The 20,082-nt window shown below is 45.4% G+C and overlaps 1 protein-coding gene across 1 annotated transcript in view; it reads right to left on the bottom strand.

Moving 5' to 3' along the window:
- Nucleotides 1-20,082, bottom strand: part of enpp2l (ectonucleotide pyrophosphatase/phosphodiesterase 2-like) — a 56,706-nt gene that overhangs the window by 22,951 nt on the left and 13,673 nt on the right. Inside the window, exons 3-12 of the mRNA XM_080484228.1 lie at nt 13,675-13,824; nt 9,635-9,760; nt 9,342-9,402; nt 8,845-8,942; nt 8,656-8,735; nt 8,444-8,563; nt 7,196-7,251; nt 3,099-3,164; nt 2,703-2,775; nt 2,527-2,635 (exon numbers count right to left, since the gene is read on the bottom strand). Of these exons, the coding sequence (XP_080340354.1) occupies nt 2,527-2,635; nt 2,703-2,775; nt 3,099-3,164; nt 7,196-7,251; nt 8,444-8,563; nt 8,656-8,735; nt 8,845-8,942; nt 9,342-9,402; nt 9,635-9,760; nt 13,675-13,824 (939 nt within the window). The remainder of the gene's footprint in view (nt 1-2,526; nt 2,636-2,702; nt 2,776-3,098; nt 3,165-7,195; nt 7,252-8,443; nt 8,564-8,655; nt 8,736-8,844; nt 8,943-9,341; nt 9,403-9,634; nt 9,761-13,674; nt 13,825-20,082) is intronic.

The raw sequence follows: 20,082 nt of genomic DNA, 5'->3' as shown, positions 1-20,082 counted from the left end.
GTCTGGTATCGTTGTTATTGTGACTCCAAGGTATTTCATGGTTTTACAGTTCCAATTCAGGCTGTATGTGTCCCCAATTAATTGCAGTGGAGAACAGTTGAATGTGAGAACCCGAGTTTTTGCAATGTTAACTTTATATCCTGAAAAGTGACCACAAGTACTGAGAAATGTCATCAGCAAGGGGAATCCTTTGTCTAGGTTCTTTAAGAAAATGACCACATCGTCCGCGAAGAAGCCAATTATATGTTTTTTGTTCCTAATGTCTCGTCCCTCCAGGTTGGTGTTTTGACGGATTGCCTGTGCTGGAGGCTCGATATAAAGGGCGCAGAGTGTTGGGCTCAAGCAGCAGCCTTGTCTGGCGCCTCGTTCTAATGTTATACTTTTTGATAATTGTCCATTTACCTTCATCCTGGCAGTTGGTTCTTGATAGTTTGATGTTCTGGATTGATTTTTCATTTAAGCCAAACTGTTCCAGTACTAGATATAGAAATTCCCAACTGACACTGTCCAAAGCTTTTTCTGCATCTAAGCTTATTATTGTAGCTTTAGTCCCCCTTTGTTGTACTTGATCTATGATGTGTAGTGTTCTCCTAATATTGTCTTGGGTTTGGCGCTCTTTAAGAAACCCAGTTTGATTCTCATCAATGATTTCTAGTATGAAGGTCTCAAATCTTCTACAGAGTATTGAAGTATATATTTTGTAGTCGACATTTAGGATTGAGATCGGTCTGTAATCATTGCATTGTTCTGTATCTTTGCCTTCTTTTAGAATCAATGGTATAATTGCCTCTCGCCTTTAATGTACTAATGCATTCTGTATTTCTTCCTTTGTTATTTTGGCCAGAAGGCTGTTATTCTGCCTTTTGCCAATAGATGGCAGATCAAGTGTGTTGAGACAGTTTCTAATAGTGTCTTCATCTGCTGAAGGAGGTTTTGAATACAGCTTTTTGTAGTAATCCCCAGACACTTAATATTTCTTCTGGATCGTGCAGCAATCGTTGGGTTTCGTGTCTTACCAATTGTAGAATGGCATTGCTATTTCCGTTGTCGTCATGCCAGCAATTGAGTGGCCTTTTATTATTTTGCTAATCTTGGAGAAAAAGTTTCACGCAGAGCCAAAAGGACGTTATAAAAATAGCCGTTGAAAGTCAATATAGTCTCCGTGTGTTGAGTCTATATTAATTCCGTGGTTTTCCCTCAATAAATATCCATTACAAGCTTCAGTCTTCAGTAGAAAAACAATGCAATTAATCGCAATAACAGAAAATAGTGCTGTCAATCGATTAAAAAAAAACAAACAAATTAAAATGCTTGAAAAGTAACATTATCATTGATGCCTGTAAAGGAAAAAGCTATAAGAGAGTAGTTTCTAGATTAAACTTTTGTCTGCAATCTTACAAAAAAACTTCGACATTGTAGATTAAATGTAGTTGGCAAAAGAAAGCAAATACACAATAAGAAGATGAGTGGTTTAAACATATGTCAAATTCATTCGTCCACCACCAGTTCATGGTGGTGGAGGGAATTTGCATCGAGGAACATTATCAAGTTTTTCACAACCCAAAAAAGAAAATATGAACAGACGGGCCGAACTGAATTTGGACATTGCTGGAGACAATGTAATACTGTGAAGGTCGACCATTAGCATATCTTTTGGGGTTGCACCTGGAATCAAACTTTATTGGTTGAAAGTAGTCAAAGAAGATTTTGGTTTTGGCATTGAATATAACTTTCAACTCAAACTGTATATTTATGTAATCTACCATCGGATCGCAGGATAAGTACCGTTTGAAAGTACTGCTGAAAGCCTGCAAGAAATCTGTACCAAGGAAATGGCTTAGCAGAGAAACACCAATGATGAGAGAATGGACAGACACAGTAAAAGAGTTATACGAAATGGAAAGATTGACATTCTCCTTAAGACTCCGTGGGAACGAAGCTGAGAAGTGCAGGTTGAAATGGCTATTTTGTGTGTGAGAGAGAACTTGATATGAGAAAATGCACCGCTTACTCCACTGAGACTGATGGACGGACTTAACCTGGAGAGACTCCCTCCTAAGGTCGGTCGACCTATGCAGACACCCTCCTGCTCTTCACTTTCTTCAACCTCTCTCACGGACTACTGTAAATCCATGCAATACAGAAATGTGGCAGTTTTCTTCCATTTCTCTGATAAGCCAGAGCAAGCTCAGCCTGAGCTGAGATTGTTCTGCTCTGCATTGTTCTGTTCTGTTAAAGTTGGATTTGTATGTTCTGTTCTCTTATTAAAACTTTGAAAAAAATGAATTAGTAAAAAAAAGAGAAGAACACATCATGTATTGATTTATCCAAATCTAAACAGAAAAAACCCCCGAGACAACAAGGTGAAAATCATCGACTGACATAAAGACCGACTCCAAACCATCAGCAGAAAGGCCTCGTTTGGTTCCTTCACAGAAATGATGACGGGAATCTGGACGGATGGGAGGACGTGAGGAGCCTGCCCTCCGTCCTCAGACCCGGTGGATGTGAGCATTGGACTCGTACCGTGGTCCCCGACGATGATGACGTTGACACAGCGATGAAGATTCTGCTGCTTGAGTCCGTTCATCAGGTGGCCAATGATGTTGTCGATCTCCCTCAGGGGGTTGTCCAGCTGTGGACACACACTGTGGTGAGGAGTGTCTTCAGGAGGCCCCACCATTCTCCGGCGCCACACTCACCTCGCTGCTCAGAGGCCCCAGGCGGTGGCCAAAGGTGTCGGGCTGCTCCGAGTGGACGGCGTAGACGTACGGCCTGAGAGGAAACAGAACTGAGTGACGCTCCACTATCAGAGAGGATTCAACAGTTATCCAATCCCAAGCCACTTCTCCACCTCACCACTGCAAAAGCAGTATGGCTGCGAGAAGTTCGAGGAAGTACAGAAGTGACATGAGCTTCTCACTGAAACCAAAAACATTATATTGGAAATTGAGGCAATGATGGAGATTGAAGGTAGAAGTTCTCTTGGAAAAAGCAGCAGGATCTCCCACTCATCAGTATGAATGAATCCAGACACTCCCATCATAACGGTACTACAGAGTGAAATCCTGCGCTCTGAGATTTTCTTTCGGACTCACCTCTCATCGTCGGGCAGAAGCAGCCAGTGCAGGATCGTCAAAATCCGTCTCTCCAGAGGAATCCCCCTAAAAAACAAAGAATCGATAAGATACGGAAACAGGGAGCAACTTCCAGAGACCAACCCTGGTCCATGTAGCCCTCTTCATCATCACCATCATCACCACCAACCAGCCCTGGGACTGGAGCCAAACATATAGAGAGTTATCTGTCTGTGTTTCAATCCATCTGTCCAAAGTCAGAGTTGTCAGTGTGTAAAAGATTTTGTCCATGTGAACCTGAATCTGCAAAAAGTCGTCTCGTAATTTGTCTGTCTGTAATTAGGTATCTAAATGTGTAAAAAATCTGTATTAGAATGTTTTCATGCAATAGGATTTGTCAATGCGTATAAAGAGTTGTCACATACATACAGAGGTCATTTGTAATTTGCAACTGAAAAGTCTGGTTCCAGCTTCAAATCCTGAAAATAGATACAACTCACCAGTTACGAGTCAAGCAGTTTCACAATTGGCTGGTTTCTTTTTTACACGTGACTTTCGCTGCACTTCTGCCGTGACAGGATTCACAGCTGTAACACCTGGGTATTACTACCCTGAGCCTTACTCTTGCAATCAATCAATCAATCAATCAATCGATCAATGAAAGACTATTTGCGGGCATTGAGGGGTCAATTAAAAGGTGGGGTGTTGTCGGCAGCTGCTGAAAGTAACTGAAAAGTTATTTGTAATCTAACAGTTTCATTTAAAAACAAGTAATCAGCGTGGTGTATTAATGCTGTTAATATGTACATTAAGGTTGACCCTGAAGGCTTGCCGTAGTTAGCTTTTATGCCTCCTGCGCATGTCACAACTTTGTGGTTCAGACTGTAATCCCCTCCTGTCACTTTGTTATTGTTGCTCCCAGAGATCGGAATTATGAGTGGTAAAGCGCGTGCCTCGCCTCGTTATATTAAGTACACCACAATCAGTAAAGAAACAAAGTTATTTTCTAAAGGAGTAACTAGTAATCAGTTATCGGATTACTTTTTCAAGGTAACTGTGGCAACACTGATCGTGAGGTGCCTTAGTAGAAATTAGGAGAAAAAGATGGTGGCAAAACCAAGTGCCTCTGTTGCCACGGCCCCGGTGTGGGAATATTTGGGCTTCAAACCAAATGAGCAAGATAAGCCGACCAACACAGACCAGCCAGTTTGCCAAATTTGAGTGAAAGAAAGGAAACACTGACATGCTCCCCTAAACCATAACCACGTCACCTAGTTTTCCCAGCTGGGAGTTTGTATTATTTAATATTATTTATTGTTTTGGGCGTGTGTGGTTTTATATTTGGTTGGGTTTTTTTCTTAACTGAGATTGGATTAATTTTATTGTTTGCGGTTGTGATTTGTATTTAAGTTTTTGTTTGTTTTATCTATTTGAATTATTTAAAAGTTCTTGACATTCCAATTGTTGGGCTCAAGATTCCATCGAACTCCTCCAGCAGTTTCTCCCCCCAGAGGAGAAACACCAGGAACACTGGAGCAGGCCATAAAACAGCAGGGAGGAAGGCTGCGACCCCAGTAGGGCCACACACCCCATGTTAGAAACCAATAGAAGCTCAGCAGTGAATGCAGAGTTCTTAGCTGCCAGCCACTCATTGGTTGAACCGACCCGGACACCGCAGGGGTCTGAAATTCCAACTTGGTGAAACTGCCTTCCAATTAACTGCTCCTGGATTCTCATCCCCAACCGCCGAGAGAGACACGTCTCTGCCGGCCGCATCGGAACGGAGAGAGAGCACAAAAGTGGACAAACGGAACCAAACCGAGGTTCAGCCTGCTGGACGAGCAGGACACAGTTTGGACTTCTTCTCTTTCCCTTTTTCTTTTTTTCCCCCTGACCTTTGGGAAGCAAGCCAGCGTCTGTCAGCACCGCTGCACAGCGTCCCAACTTTTCTGGAATTCGTGACGCCAAGTTCAGACCCGGTAACAAGTTACCGCTGCCTCACAGAACCGCGCAGCCCCACGGACGGTGCTGAACAACACAGCGCAACGAGGAGTAAGAGCTTTTGTCTGGGCAGCATTGTTAGATTAGCCTGAAGCTGACATGCAATGTGTTTAATGTGTCATTAAAGCTGTAGCTGCCAAGCTGCAAGCGGTTTGTGAACGCGATGTTCACGCGCACCATCGCAGGTACGAGACTCTGGTTTTCCACCTCAGAAACCAGAGAATCAAGTGAACTTTCAGAAGCTACTTCTAGCTCTGTGTGGAGGAACCGGGGATCGGAACCGAACTTCGGATTGCGCACGCTAAATTGGGGTTAGTGTTATCTGATTGAGATAAGCTCACACACATAGCCACATTTAGCAACCAAACTGCTATCTGGTGCCGCTAAAACACATCTGTACGATCACCAGAGTTCTGGCTGCATGCTCCGACATCCAGTTAGAACTCCGGCGCTCAGAACCGGGCCAACAAAACCGTCAGGTCGCTACAGGAACAGTTCTGCTTTGGTGAGACCGTACCGCTCCGCGCGACCCCTCGCACATTCGCATGCGACGGGCGTCTTGTTTATCTGGTCACTAAGCAACCGCCACATCCGCAGAAAGAGTTAGTCAAACGCCTCTCGTGGCTGCGTGCGTCATCGCAATCTCTCTTTACGTCCACCTGGTGGACGCATCAAATCATTGTGCTCTCCTCTGCCCGCCGCCTCACGCCCCCCCCAGTGAACATCCCGGTAACCACACCAAACCTGACGTCTGCCTCCCTCAGGTGGACGTTCGAGGTCGTTACCCCCACTCACACTGACCCGCCGTCTGCCTCCACCTGGTGGACGTTCCAGGTCATTACACCTATTCACCCTCATCACTCCAGACCACCCACCCCAAATGTAAACTTGCATTATTATGATATATTATCATTACATTTATGGTATATTTGATCTCAAAAGATTTTTGGGACAATATCATTTATCGGCAGTAATTTGTAGGACAATATATCGTCTAGCAAAATGTGTTAGGGTTAGGGTTAACCCCACAGGCCTAACAATGTCAATGCACATTGTTGTGGTGACAGTGAGCAAACACATTGTTCTCTGATTCCTCAACCGTTTCTTTAAATGGACTCAATACACCATCTTGTCTTGCAAAGTGGTAATGCAAGAATAAGTGGTTGGTAGTGTAGGCCGAATGAAGCCTCATGAACCGCTGTCTTTAATTTCTGATTCCACTAGATGGTGCTCTGGGTTTCAAGATAGTGGCTGAAGGACTGGCAATGATGTGTGGAACAGACAACGTCATCTGGTGGCTCCAGAAAATAAAGATGGTGGTTGACGAGGCCTCATTTTAATACCACTAGTGGTTAGCTTATAGATGGTACTGATCATGTTAGATCAGGTTTGTTCTCATTAATCTAATGATTTAAGATAATACTGAAACACATTGAACAAAGCTGAGAGATTTTTCCTCTAAAATACATTTATATCCAGTAAATCGATGATGCTTGCTCATGTGGACTTGTTGGGTTTCTAACTGTAAAAAGCACCTAGAAATGACTGTGTTGTATTTGGTGCTATATAAGTGAAGTTGAAAGTATTTGAATTGAATGATGACTTTGATTTGGGGTGTAAACAGAAGGTTTGGCTGTGAAATTAACAGTTATGGTGAACAGTTGTAGATCAGAGGTCACAAACTGCCAGCAAATTCACAGAGTCTTTGATTTGAAGCCTTTTTCCTAACCCTTCAATGAGGACTTGTCTTTTTAACGACCCAGCTCACAACAATACATTACCACAATGTTTTGCCAACCGTTGCTACCCGGAATCAAACCGGAAGTCAAACCAAGACTCAAACTGACAATCAAACCAGGAATCAAACTGGGAATGAAACCGTGATACCGCGATACATTGTCTCAGGTTAAAACCTAAGAATCCTTCCAACAAAGTTCCTGTTTCGGTGAGTCACAAGTTTGTTGTCATGGTCAATTTTCAAACTGACCTCAGACCTCTGTCTTTGTATGAAAGCTGCCTGTCCTGAGTGAATGTGACCATCACTGTTGAATATTGAACTGTAAAATAGTATTGATCATCAGTAGCAATTGAAAGTAATCCGCTACTACTTTACGTACATAGGCCAGAAGAACGTGCCGGGCTTCACTCCCTGCTGCTCTGCGGTGATCCAGATCTGCAACCAAAAAACACAATGATTCAGTCTGAATCCGGACACATGTGGAGGCTGCTTCTCTGCTGCTCACTATACACATAGCCGCACAGTGGTTAGCGCTCTCGCCTCGCAGCAAGAAGGTCGTGAGTTCAAATCCAGGGGCCTTTCTGTGTGGCGTTTGCATATTCTCCTTGTGTCTGCGTGGGTTTCCTCCGGGTTCTCCGGTTTCCTCCCACATTCCCAAAAACATGCACTCATGGTCCCGGAGCAAGACCCGGCCCCCCCACCTCCAGCTCCCCTTGAGCGCTGCTCTGTGCGGCTGTTACCATTGGGTCAATCAGGTCAATGGGTATGAATTTCCCCACTGGGAATAATACAGTGCTGTAATAATTATAATAGTCACGGTTCCACCGTACGTGCCGGAGCGGGAGGGTAAGGTACAGCAAAGCGCACCCAGGCCCGACTCTGTCGAGCGGTCCCACCGCAGAAAGTGTGGTTAAAATGTAGGCGGGTTGTGAACGACGAGGGGACTTGTCGAGCGAAGAAGGAGGATGCGGCCAGCAGTGGCTGGCTGCAGCCCTGCAGCCGTCTGAGTAAAGCCGTGACCTCGTTCTCTGTGACACAGCACAAACCTTCTCCTTGTGAACAGCAGCGCCCTCTCCTGTTCAATAAACCGAGTCACCAAAACAACCCGAGCACAAGCGCCGTATGTAAACACCAACAGGAGGGTTTACGGCACATGATATATTGAAATATTGCGGGCAAGTCGAGAGTGACGATCGTCACTGACCAATCAGCAGACGGCTGCGTTGTCGCTCCTCCTCACAGACCCGTTCCTCAGTGCTAGGTACCTCAACGGAGTAGTGACAGAAAATTGTAGCCGGTGGTCGCGTTTTTTTCTGTACCATCCACAACTTTTCAGTGGGACCACGAGAAAACCCACCCTGCCCCGCCCCGGAACAAAAAGTACGGTGGGACTGCGGCTGATGTGGCTCTGTCGGATCTGTCTATCTGTCTATCCATTCACCATTCATCCATCCACCATCCGTCCATCCATCCAGCGGTGGTTCAAAGAACTCACCGGCTGTCTGCCCCACTTGCGGTGGTTAGGGTAGGGGAACCTACTGGCTGTCTGCCCCACCAGCGGTGGTTAGGGTAGGGGAACCTACCGGCTGTCTGCCCCACCAGCGGTGGTTAGGGTAGGGGAACCTACCGGCTGTCCGCCCCACCAGCGGTGGTTGAGCTTCTCTCTGGTGCGCAGGCTAAACGTTGCGTTGAACACTGGGTCTTGCATGGTGTTTCCCACAATGCCGTGGGACTCTGGGTACAGCCCCTGCAAAGGGAGAGGGAGACTCCATCAGCCTGGTCACCAGCAGCAGGTGAGTGCAGTGGTGGATGATGGGAACATGAAGCAGGGTCACTCACGGTAGCCAGAGTGTAGAGGTTGGGAAAGGTCTTCGTTGGGTAAACGGGTCGCATGTATGGCGCAGACGTGCCGCATGTTCCTGAGAGTGAAGACTTCAACCATTAAAAATCTGTTTCCACAACGATAAACCTGCCAGCCGGTTGGAGGAATCCCTCCACCGTCACAGCTCATGAAGACAGCAGACGTACTCAGTTTGTGGATGTTGGGGATCACTGCTTTGCCCTTCTTCAGGTACGAAGCTCGGAACCCGTCGACAGAGACCATGATGAGAGGAGGACGAACAAAGCTGGGGAGACAGACGGGAAAAGATCAGTCCTCCTCTGGTTGGCTGTGAGCTTGACTTTACTCATATTCAACCTAACAGACACGCCCACTTCACCAACATTCACCCTGATGGACACGCCCACTTCACCAACATTCACCCTGGTGGACACGCCCACTTTACCAATGTTCATCCGGACAGACACGCCCACTTTCCTCATGTTCAACCTCACATACACGCCCACTTTACTCATGTTCACCATCACTGACACGCCCACTTTACCAATGTCCACCCTGACAGACATGCCCAGTTTACCAACGTCAGAGGGGTTCTGGGGGGGGGTTCTCCCAGGGTTGTGAGGGGTCCTCTGGGGGGGTTGTGGGGAGGTTCTGGGGGGGGAGGCTGAACAACAGACAGTCTCACCCTGCAGGACACTGGGCCATCTGGATCTCCTCACAGTCTCCTTGATTCCACGCAGTCTCACCTGAGAACAAGACCACAACCTGTCAGCCACAACATTATGACCAGCGACTGTCAGCCAGCTACAACATTATGACCAGCGACCAGTCAGCCAGCTACAACATTATGACCAGCGACCAGTCGGCCAGCTACAACATTATGACCAGCGACCAGTCAATCAGCCACAACATTATGTGGCTGTTGGAAAGGTGGGAGGTCATAATGTTGTGGCTGACGGAGTGCTTCCTGTGTTGTACCTTTGCAGAGGGTTTTGTAGTTGGAGCAGCAGTCTCCTCTTTCCAGACAGTCATCAGAGCAGTGGCAGGCGTGTTCCTGGTTCCTCTCTTCGCCGCAGCGATCCGCCATGCATTCGAACCCTCCCTCTGTGACAGGACGGCAAATCGTCACTTCATTATATCACCACATCATCATGTTCTCACATCATCACCTCATCACATCATCATGTCATCACTTCACCAACCTCATCTCATCACATCATCACTTCACCACATGACCTCATCACATCACTTCATCATCACATCATCATGTCATCACTTCACCTCATCACATCACTTCATCACCTCATCATGTCATCACTTCACCACATCACCTCATCACCACATCACCTCAGCACATCATCATGTCATCACTTCACCTCATCACATCACTTCATCCCCTCATCATGTCATCACTTCACCACATCACCTCATCACCACATCACCACATCACCTCATCACATCATCATGTCCTCACTTCACATCACATCACTTCATCATCACATCATCATGTCATCACTTCACCACATGACCTCATCACATCACTTCATCATCACACCATCATGTCATCACTTCACCACATGACCTCATCACATCACTTCATCATCACATCATCATGTCATCACTTCACCACATGACCTCATCACATCACTTCATCATCACATCATCATGTCATCACTTCATCATCACATCATCACCTCATCACATCACTTCACCACATCACCTCATCACATCATAATGTCCTCACTTCACATCACATCACTTCACATCACATCACTTCATCATCACATCATCACCTCATCACATCACTTCACCACATCACCTCATCACATCATCATGTCCTCACTTCACATCACATCACTTCATCATCACATCATCATGTCATCACTTCACCACATCACCTCATCACATCACTTCATCATCACATCATCATGTCATCACTTCACCACATGACCTCATCACATCACTTCATCACATCACCTCATCACTTCACCACATCACCTTATCACATCATCATGTCCTCACTTCACATCACATCACTTCATCATCACATCATCATGTCATCACTTCACCACATCACCTCATCACATCACTTCATCATCACATCATCATGTCATCACTTCACCACATGACCTCATCACATCACTTCATCATCACATCATCATGTCATCACTTCATCATCACATCATCATGTCATCACTTCATCATCACATCATCATGTCATCACTTCACCTCATCACATCACTTCACCACATCACCTCATCACGTCACTTCATCATCACATCATCATGTCATCACTTCATCATCACATCATCATGTCATCACTTCACCACATCACCTCATCACATCATCATGTCCTCACTTCACATCACCTCACTTCATCATCTCATCACTTCACCACATCAATTCATCACCTCATCTCATCACCAACTCATAATCTCATCACATCATCATCTCATAATCTTATCACATCATCATCTCATCACAATGACATCTCATCCCTTCACCCCTTCATCATCTCATCACATCATCGCCTCATCACACCTCAGGTTCTCATCACCTTTGAGGTTGTCATAATTGTATGACAGTAACCTTATCACCGTACATCAGAATGAGTTCTAAAGCCAGAATCAAACCGGAGCAGCAGAACTCTGCAGTGAGTCAATGTGTTCCAGATTATTGCATGTGAGCGAGCGGATCCAGTGACGAGAAGAGCAGCAGTGTTTGATGCTGTTTTGGAAACTGTCACGCCGCAGTTGGGTTAATGTCTTCAAGATGGGGCCGCGGTTACCATGGTGACGCCGGGCAACACCCGGCCGAGCTCCAAATCAGCACCAGATGAAAATCGCCAGCAGCTGCCATTGATTCATGTGTGTATCAGTTCCAGCAGAGCTGCTTCAGATCTCTGCATGGATGGAGCTCTGCTGATGAAGAAACCCGAGCGAAGGTCCTTCAATCTTCCTGAACTTAACATGAAGTTCCTTCATGTCCGAGTTTGGGTCTTCATTCTAATAGTGCTCTTTCTCTTTTCACCCTCTTGCTGAGTGTTGTTTGAATTTATCTCAAATGACATTGTTATGAAGAGACGATGATGTTACTGTCTTCTTGCTTGTCCACTTGGTTGTATTTTTTCTTCATTATCTCTGCGTCATTAGAAATGCTGATGTTAGTAAAATGTTGTACACCATCACAATCAAACTTCTATAAAAACGACTAAAGAAATGTGCAGACAACTTGAGAAATGCTGCTGATGCCTTGAAACCAAAGAGAAACAGAGATGATGATGATGATGATGATGATGATGATGATGATGATGATGATGATGATGATGATGATGATGATGATGATGATGATGATGATGATGATGATGATGATGATGATGATGTTTGTCTTAATTCAGTTTGGGTCAATCAGGAGAAACATGAACATTGTCTATTGGCATGTTCGTGTCGCTGGAACGTCACATTGATCACAGGACTTGGCAGCAGCAGCTGGGCCCTGGAGGAGTGAGCTGGGTGTAGAGGAGGAGTGCGCTAGGTTTTGAGAAGGAGTGAGCTGGGTGTAGAGGAGGTGTGAGCTAGGTTTAGAGAAGGAGTGAGCTGGGTGTAGAAGAGAAGTGAGCTAGGTTTAGAGAAGGAGTGAGCTGGGTGTAGAAGAGAAGTGAGCTAGGTTTAGAGAAGGAGTGAGCTGGGTGTAGAAGAGGAGTGAGCTAGGTTTTAGAGAAGGAGTGAGCTGGGTGTAGAAGAGGAGTGAGCTAGGTTTAGAGAAGGAGTGAGCTGGGTGTAGAAGAGGAGTGAGCTAGGTTTTAGAGAAGGAGTGAGCTGGGTGTAGAAGAGGAGTGAGCTAGGTTTAGAGAAGGAGTGAGCTAGGTTTTAGAGAAGGAGTGAGCTGGGTGTAGAAGAGGAGTGAGCTAGGTTTAGAGAAGGAGTGAGCTGGGTGTAGAAGAGGAGTGAGCTAGGTTTAGAGAAGGAGTGAGCTGGGTGTAGAAGAGAAGTGAGCTAGGTTTAGAGAAGGAGTGAGCTGGGTGTAGAAGAGGAGTGAGCTAGGTTTTAGAGAAGGAGTGAGCTGGGTGTAGAGGAGGTGTGAGCTAGGTTTAGAGAAGGAGTGAGCTGGGTGTAGAAGAGAAGTGAGCTAGGTTTAGAGAAGGAGTGAGCTGGGTGTAGAAGAGAAGTGAGCTAGGTTTAGAGAAGGAGTGAGCTGGGTGTAGAAGAGAAGTGAGCTAGGTTTAGAGAAGGAGTGAGCTGGGTGTAGAAGAGGAGTGAGCTAGGTTTTAGAGAAGGAGTGAGCTGGGTGTAGAAGAGGAGTGAGCTAGGTTTAGAGAAGGAGTGAGCTGGGTGTAGAAGAGGAGTGAGCTGGGTGTAGAAGAGGAGTGAGCTAGGTTTAGAGAAGGAGTGAGCTGGGTGTAGAAGAGAAGTGAGCTAGGTTTAGAGAAGGAGTGAGCTGGGTGTAGAAGAGGAGTGAGCTAGGTTTTAGAGAAGGAGTGAGCTGGGTGTAGAGGAGGTGTGAGCTAGGTTTAGAGAAGGAGTGAGCTGGGTGTAGAAGAGAAGTGAGCTAGGTTTAGAGAAGGAGTGAGCTGGGTGTAGAAGAGAAGTGAGCTAGGTTTAGAGAAGGAGTGAGCTGGGTGTAGAAGAGAAGTGAGCTAGGTTTAGAGAAGGAGTGAGCTGGGTGTAGAAGAGGAGTGAGCTAGGTTTTAGAGAAGGAGTGAGCTGGGTGTAGAAGAGAAGTGAGCTAGGTTTAGAGAAGGAGTGAGCTGGGTGTAGAAGAGGAGTGAGCTAGGTTTTAGAGAAGGAGTGAGCTGGGTGTAGAGGAGGTGTGAGCTAGGTTTTAGAGAAGGAGTGAGCTGGGTGTAGAAGAGGAGTGAGCTAGGTTTAGAGAAGGAGTGAGCTGGGTGTAGAAGAGGAGTGAGCTAGGTTTAGAGAACGAGTGAGCTGGGTGTAGAAGAGGAGTGAGCTGGGTGTAGAGGAGGAGTGAGCTAGGTTTAGAGAAGGAGTGAGCTGGGTCTGGAGGAGTGAGACACTCACCTGTCTTCAGACAGTGCAGGTCGAAGTCGGAGCAGCAGCTATAGTAGGTTTTACACAGATTGTCACACCGGCATCCTGGAGGATCGACCACCTCCAGCTCGAAGCAGCGGCCCTGACAGGAGCCCGCTGAGCTGACCCACTCTGACACCACTGCATGGACACACACAGCAGGAGGGGTCAAAGGTTAACCACAGATCATTTAAACTCTCGTCCACATGGAGCTTCAATCACACACAGAAGACACACACAGAAGACACACAGCAGACATACACAGAGACACACACAGACACACACAGACACACAGAGACACACACAGACACACAGAGACACACACAGATACACACAGAGACACACACACAGATACACAGAGACATACACAGAGACACACACAGATACACAGCAAACACACACAGAGACACACACAGACACACAGAGACACACACAGACACACAGAGACACACACACAGATACACAGCAAACACACACACAGACACACAGAGACACACACAGAGACACACACACAGATACACAGCAAACACACACAGAGACACAGAGACACACACAGCAGACACACACAGAGACACACACAGCAGACACACAGAGACACACACAGCAGACACACACAGCAGACACACAGAGACACACACAGAGACACACACAGCAGACACACAGAGACACAGCAAACACACACAGAGACACACACAGCAGACACACAGAGACACACAGAGACACACACAGACACACACACACAGATACACAGCAGACACACACGGCAGGAACCTGTACTACCCTGACCCTTCTTCACATGAAGTCAGTATTCATGAACACATGAAGGCAAGGAAAAAATTATTTAATGGTGTTCGACTCTGGATTGAGATCAGTGTGAACAGTGTGAACAATGTGTACACTCTGTACAGTGTGAACAATGACTACAGTGTGTACAATGTGTATAGTGGGAACAGTGTGTAGTGTGTAGAGTACTACGTGGGCCCACTGGCCTGATAAGACTGTCGAGAGTTTTGCACACATTCAGTTCTTCAAGAAGAAACAGTGGGAACTCACTCTGTAGCTCCACTTCCTGTTTCACAATTAAAGTCATTCAGTGTGTGGCCATTAAAGTAAAAAGCCCGAAGCAAACTTTTATTGTGAAAATACAGGCCAGGATTAATTACCAAGATACCAACAGTAGACATGTGGTTTCCATGGTTACCGTTAGAAATACCAACAATAGACCTGTGGTTTCCATGGTTACCGTTAAAAGGCAACAAAGCCAAAGTCAAAACACAGTACTCAATGAAAAAGGACAAAAAGCTACAAGGCAATAACATCTAAAGAAGAGTTCTGTGTCGAATGGCGTGCTGACTGGTCGCGTCGCCCCGAGCTCTTCAACAGAGTCCTGACATAATGTTATTTTGAACAGCTAAAACTCTACAATCAATCTGTGCATATCCCAAACACGGCTGAGAAGATGAGCAACAACACGAAGACTGCAGCATCCACGTCCCTCGCCTTTAAAACAACTCCTAAAAAAGACGAGCATGCCTGTGCTATGGAAGTAGCTAATACTAATTCCAAAGGGGAAAGAAGGTCCGTGACGCCAACGAACACTTCAGAAAAAAGCGTGATGGAAAAGAGAGCGAGAGGTGCGCCTTCAGACGAGCTCTCCAACACCTCAGTTGAGCATATAGTGAAAGCTATTGACTCACTGGGAAGCTGTTTGGGCGACCGCACGGAAGACATGAGCAATCAGATGCAGCAACAAAGTAGTATGCTGGCGGCGCTTTCTAAAACTGCAGTTCAACTCGGAGGAAATAAAGGACTGCAGGACGGGAGTCAAGACCATGAAAAAAGACATGGAGAGTTACTGAGCCAGGAAAGATGCAAGAGAAGATGGTGTCTGTTGGCAAAAGGAAAGAAAGAACGTGCCGATGAGAACATAAGAGAAGAAGTTGTGAACCTCTTGCAAAAAAAAAAAATGCACCTGACCTGGCGACGAGGATTGGATTGGACAGGATTGGACAGGATTGGAAAGAAGATCAATTCTAGACAAAGGCAGATCATTATTCTCTTTGCCAAAACGAGGGTTGAGAGACGAGATATGGAAGCGAATCAAGACCTCTCCAGTGTGTAAAGAAGAAGGCATCCACTTTGCAGAGGAAGTAACGCAGGACGACTGGACGTCCAGACAAGCTCTGTGGCCAAGGACCGAGGAAAGATGGCCGGATTCAGAGGTCACTGAAGAGATTGCTGGTTTGGGTTGAACATCATTTGAACCAAGCAAATATAGTGAAAAATATGTTTATGGGACTCCCACCGCACAGTTAGTTCTTACTCACCTCCTAAACTAGTTTAATGAGTTACTAAGTACTAAATTTGTGTGTTCTGTGTTTCAACTGAAAACAGATTTTTTTTTTTCTTCGTTTAATACAAGACTATCAAATGTAAAGCTATTCTTTTATTTTGTAAAGGGCCAAAAGCTAATGTGTTCCTTCGGGGACCACATTCTGATTCAACAGATGGTCAAGTTCTGGTCCCAACAAGAGGGCGATACGATTCTATTTAGTCACGGTGCTAACCGCTCTGTAGGGGTTACTGTTGGTTTCAACAGTCGTCCTGGAAAAATCATCAAAGATAAAGCAGATAAGGAGCACAGGCCATCGGGTGGCATGTGTTCTTGAGATTAACAATACCATTATTACATTAGTAAATATTTATGTTTATAATGAAGATCACTAAGCAGAACTTGCTACATCAGGTTACAGTACTCATAGACGAATTACACTCCAATTTCCCAACTGAAGATTTCAATTTAACTCCTGATGAATATTTTGACAGATGACCTCCCAGATCCTTACAAGAACATCCGAATCCAATTATAGAGGAATTCATTTAAAGAAAACAATCAGATAGATGTATGGAGAAAGTTAAATATGGATAAAAGGCAATATACTAATAATATACAAATCAGGAATTGATTGCTGGCTTGCTTCAGATTCTGTTTGGGACGACGTCACACCGTCTTCCATTTCAACCGGCCCTTTAAGTGACCATTGTGACCAAGAACATTTTAAATCAAGTAAAAGCCATCAAACTAAAAAGCCCAAATACTATTGGAAATGTAATGCTAATTTATTAACCAATCCAGAGTACTGTAACAACATGAAAAAAAATAAGTTTGGATACTATAAATGATCTATTGATTTTCACCACTCAAAAATGGGAATATCTTAAATTTTATGTCAGAAAAATATTCTATATAACTTTCAGTAAAAAGTGGAATGAAGAAAGAAGAGCTAAGGAAACACAATTAATTAAAGAACTATTATTATATTATAGCAAAGTGAGTTTTCCAACTCACTTTGCTATAATATAATAATAGTTGAGGATAAGGAAAAAAATAAATAGCTTGTAATCTCAACGAGATTACTTTTATCTAAAGAAACACTCAGGAAGCTTATATAACGTCCAGAGCCAGGTGGATTAATCAATTACTTTAGGAGTCGTTAATGAGTCGTTTACTTCCATTAATGATTTCAATTTTTCATAAATTACTTCCAGTGATTTATTACTTTCGGTAATCTATTACTTATAGTAATCTAATGCTAAGAACCAACCATAAATCCCAACAAAGATATTAATAGCCGTGTTTCTCTGGTGTTCATTTATATTTATGCCTGCAATGTTGCCATTATAAATAATAATGAGAAATACTGCATTACTTGTCTAACACCGCTTGTTATCTTAAGTCTGGGGCATGTGCCCTCAGGAAGATAACCATTACGGAAGAGTTTTAGGGCAACTGAAGAAAAAAAAAAAATTCCGAGGCTAAAACAAAAAAAAAACCTTCATGGCCTCAGAAAAAGTCGAAAAACAAATTCGAGATCTTTTTTTTTTCACGGAGAGACGTCTGTCCTTCCCTCATCATTTGCCCGTAGATGTGAATTCACATTAAATCACTTAATTCTGACTATATCGGGTTGCTTACTGCTTATGGTGATTTTACACAGGATTAATAAGAACATTTAAATAAGCAGCCCGGGATCCGTGTCTTTGTCCTTCGTACTCAACGAACTTCCTCTACAGAACCAGACAGCAGGCTGCTCTGTCTCTTCTGGTCCTGGTACTGATGATAACTGTGTTCCTCTACGGAACCAGGCAGCAGGCTGCTCTGTCTCTTCTGGTCCTGGTACTGATGATAACTGTGTTCCTCTACAGAACCAGGCAGCAGGCTGCTCTGTCTCTTCCGGTCCTGATACTGATGATAACTGTGTTCCTCTACGGAACCAGGCAGCAGGCTGCTCTGTCTCTTCTGGTCCTGGTACTGATGATAACTGTGTTCCTCTACAGAACCAGGCAGCAGGCTGCTCTGTCTCTTCCGGTCCTGATACTGATGATAACTGTGTTCCTCTACAGAACCAGGCAGCAGGCTGCTCTGTCTCTTCCGGTCCTGATACTGATGATAACTGTGGGCAGAGTCTGGGTGAGGCTGGACCACATCAGGGATTCCACAAAAAAAAGTTGTACAAAACCTCCTCAAACGTCATTATTAACTGTTTTAATCATTTCTTCTGAACATGTTAGTCCCGAACATGAATGGAACACTGAGTGAAGATCATGAATGGTTCTTCTGAACGTGGTTTCTCTTGGCAGCGCTTCTTCTCACATATCTGAGCCACATTTGGCTTGAGAGAGGAAGCAGTTGAACGTCATGAACAAGGGTCGGCAACCCGCGGCTCCGTGAGCCGCACGTGGCTCTTTGGTCCCTCTGCTGCGACTCCGTGAGCCGCACCCGGACCAACTGTGTGGCGCGGTCCCACTCCGGAGAGTACGGTAAAATGTAGGCGGGGTTTGAGAGCGACGCAGGGATGTGACGTCATCACGCAACGATAGTGGTCCGAAGCTGTGAGCTCCGGGTGGCCACGGCGCCGCGGTCGTCCGTCTGGCAGTGTTGCCAACTCCTCAGTAAGGAGAGTAGCTATTGGCTGTCCTCAAAGTCCCTAGAAGTCGCTAAATGACATCATCAGCTAATTTGCATAATTGGACATTGGCGTGTAATTGTAAGGCCAGAAAAAGTAGGAAAGAGGAAGAACGTCGTGGAAGAGACAAAGTACAAAAAAGAAAAGCACCACCAGCCTTTAAATTCTGTGTTTGATTCCCACTCCTTGTTTTAGGATGATTTATATTTACTTGCCGCTCAGTAAAGCAGCGGCGGCGGCCTTGCGCATGCTCAGTTTGGACGCAGTGTGGTGAGGGTCTCCTCTGGTCTGACTGCAGGAGGGAGGGAGGGACTGTCAGACTGACCGCAGGTCTGTGGACGCTGCAGGACGGACTGAGGACGGGCTCACAGCAGGACCCGCTGCTCGTTGACCACAGCGACTGGAGAACCAGACCTGCTTTCACCTCAGAGTCGCCAAACACACCAGAGGGTCGTCAAACACACCAGAGGGTCATCAATAACACCAGAGGGTCGTCAATAACACCAGAGGGTCATCAATAACACCAGAGGGTCGCCAAACACACCAGGAAAAGTCACGAGATTTGTCGCCAGTCGCTTTTCACAAAAAAAAAGTCGCCAAAAGGACCTGAGAAGTCTCCAGATCAAGATGGCATGAGAGTCCCGATCGTCACTACGTGTGGAGGAACGATGCCTCATGCTGATGTTGACGGCCTTAGAGAGCGGCTAATGCTCTATTAACTCTAAATAAACGGGAATCACACGCCTAAATGACACTGAAAGCCACATCACTCACCCCGATCTGCTTAAATCCGCCGTTTTAATAACGTGTAGCGTCACGGAGCTGATCGCTGCAATGCATTATGGGAGTTTCTGTTCATCGTGTTTTAAATGTAATTATTGGGAGTTATATAAGGTTTGTAGTGTTGGTTATGGTTATGTTGTGTTTTTGTTTGCTTAGTTCATCTAGTTTAGTTTATTAGTTGGAAATTGGCCACCGGGGGAAGGGTTTTGTGTGGCGTGTCCTCCTGCCATGGTGTTCCTGTTGGTTATAACGTCAAAATAAAAGCCTATACCAATTGCAGTCTCGCTGGAAATGTGAAGTGGTTGTGAGTTTGTTTATTTCTTTTCTCCAACAAATCACAGAACCTCGTGTGCCGTAAGCTCCTGGATCTGATTTGGTCGATGCAGTTCATAACAGACAACCCATCATAGGAGGTCCACTCCCCTCGCGGCCTACACTAAATATTATACTTCCATATCAAGGAGGGGGGCCACAAAATATCGTCCCGCGGGCCGCAATTGGCCCGCGGGCCACGAGTTTGAGACCCCTGCTTCAGAACTTCCAGCTTAGCTTAAAGTGTGAACTTATGAATATCCATGACTGTCCTCACCTGGCTCTGCATAATATCCCCAATTGAAAAATAAACAAAGTACCCGGGAATCTGGATTTC

This window comes from Lipophrys pholis, assembly GCF_963383615.2.
Source record: "Lipophrys pholis genome assembly, chromosome: 17".
NCBI lineage: Eukaryota > Metazoa > Chordata > Actinopteri > Blenniiformes > Blenniidae > Lipophrys > Lipophrys pholis.
Note: the sequence above shows the minus strand (reverse complement) of the source record. Positions and strands in the feature narration are given on the sequence as shown.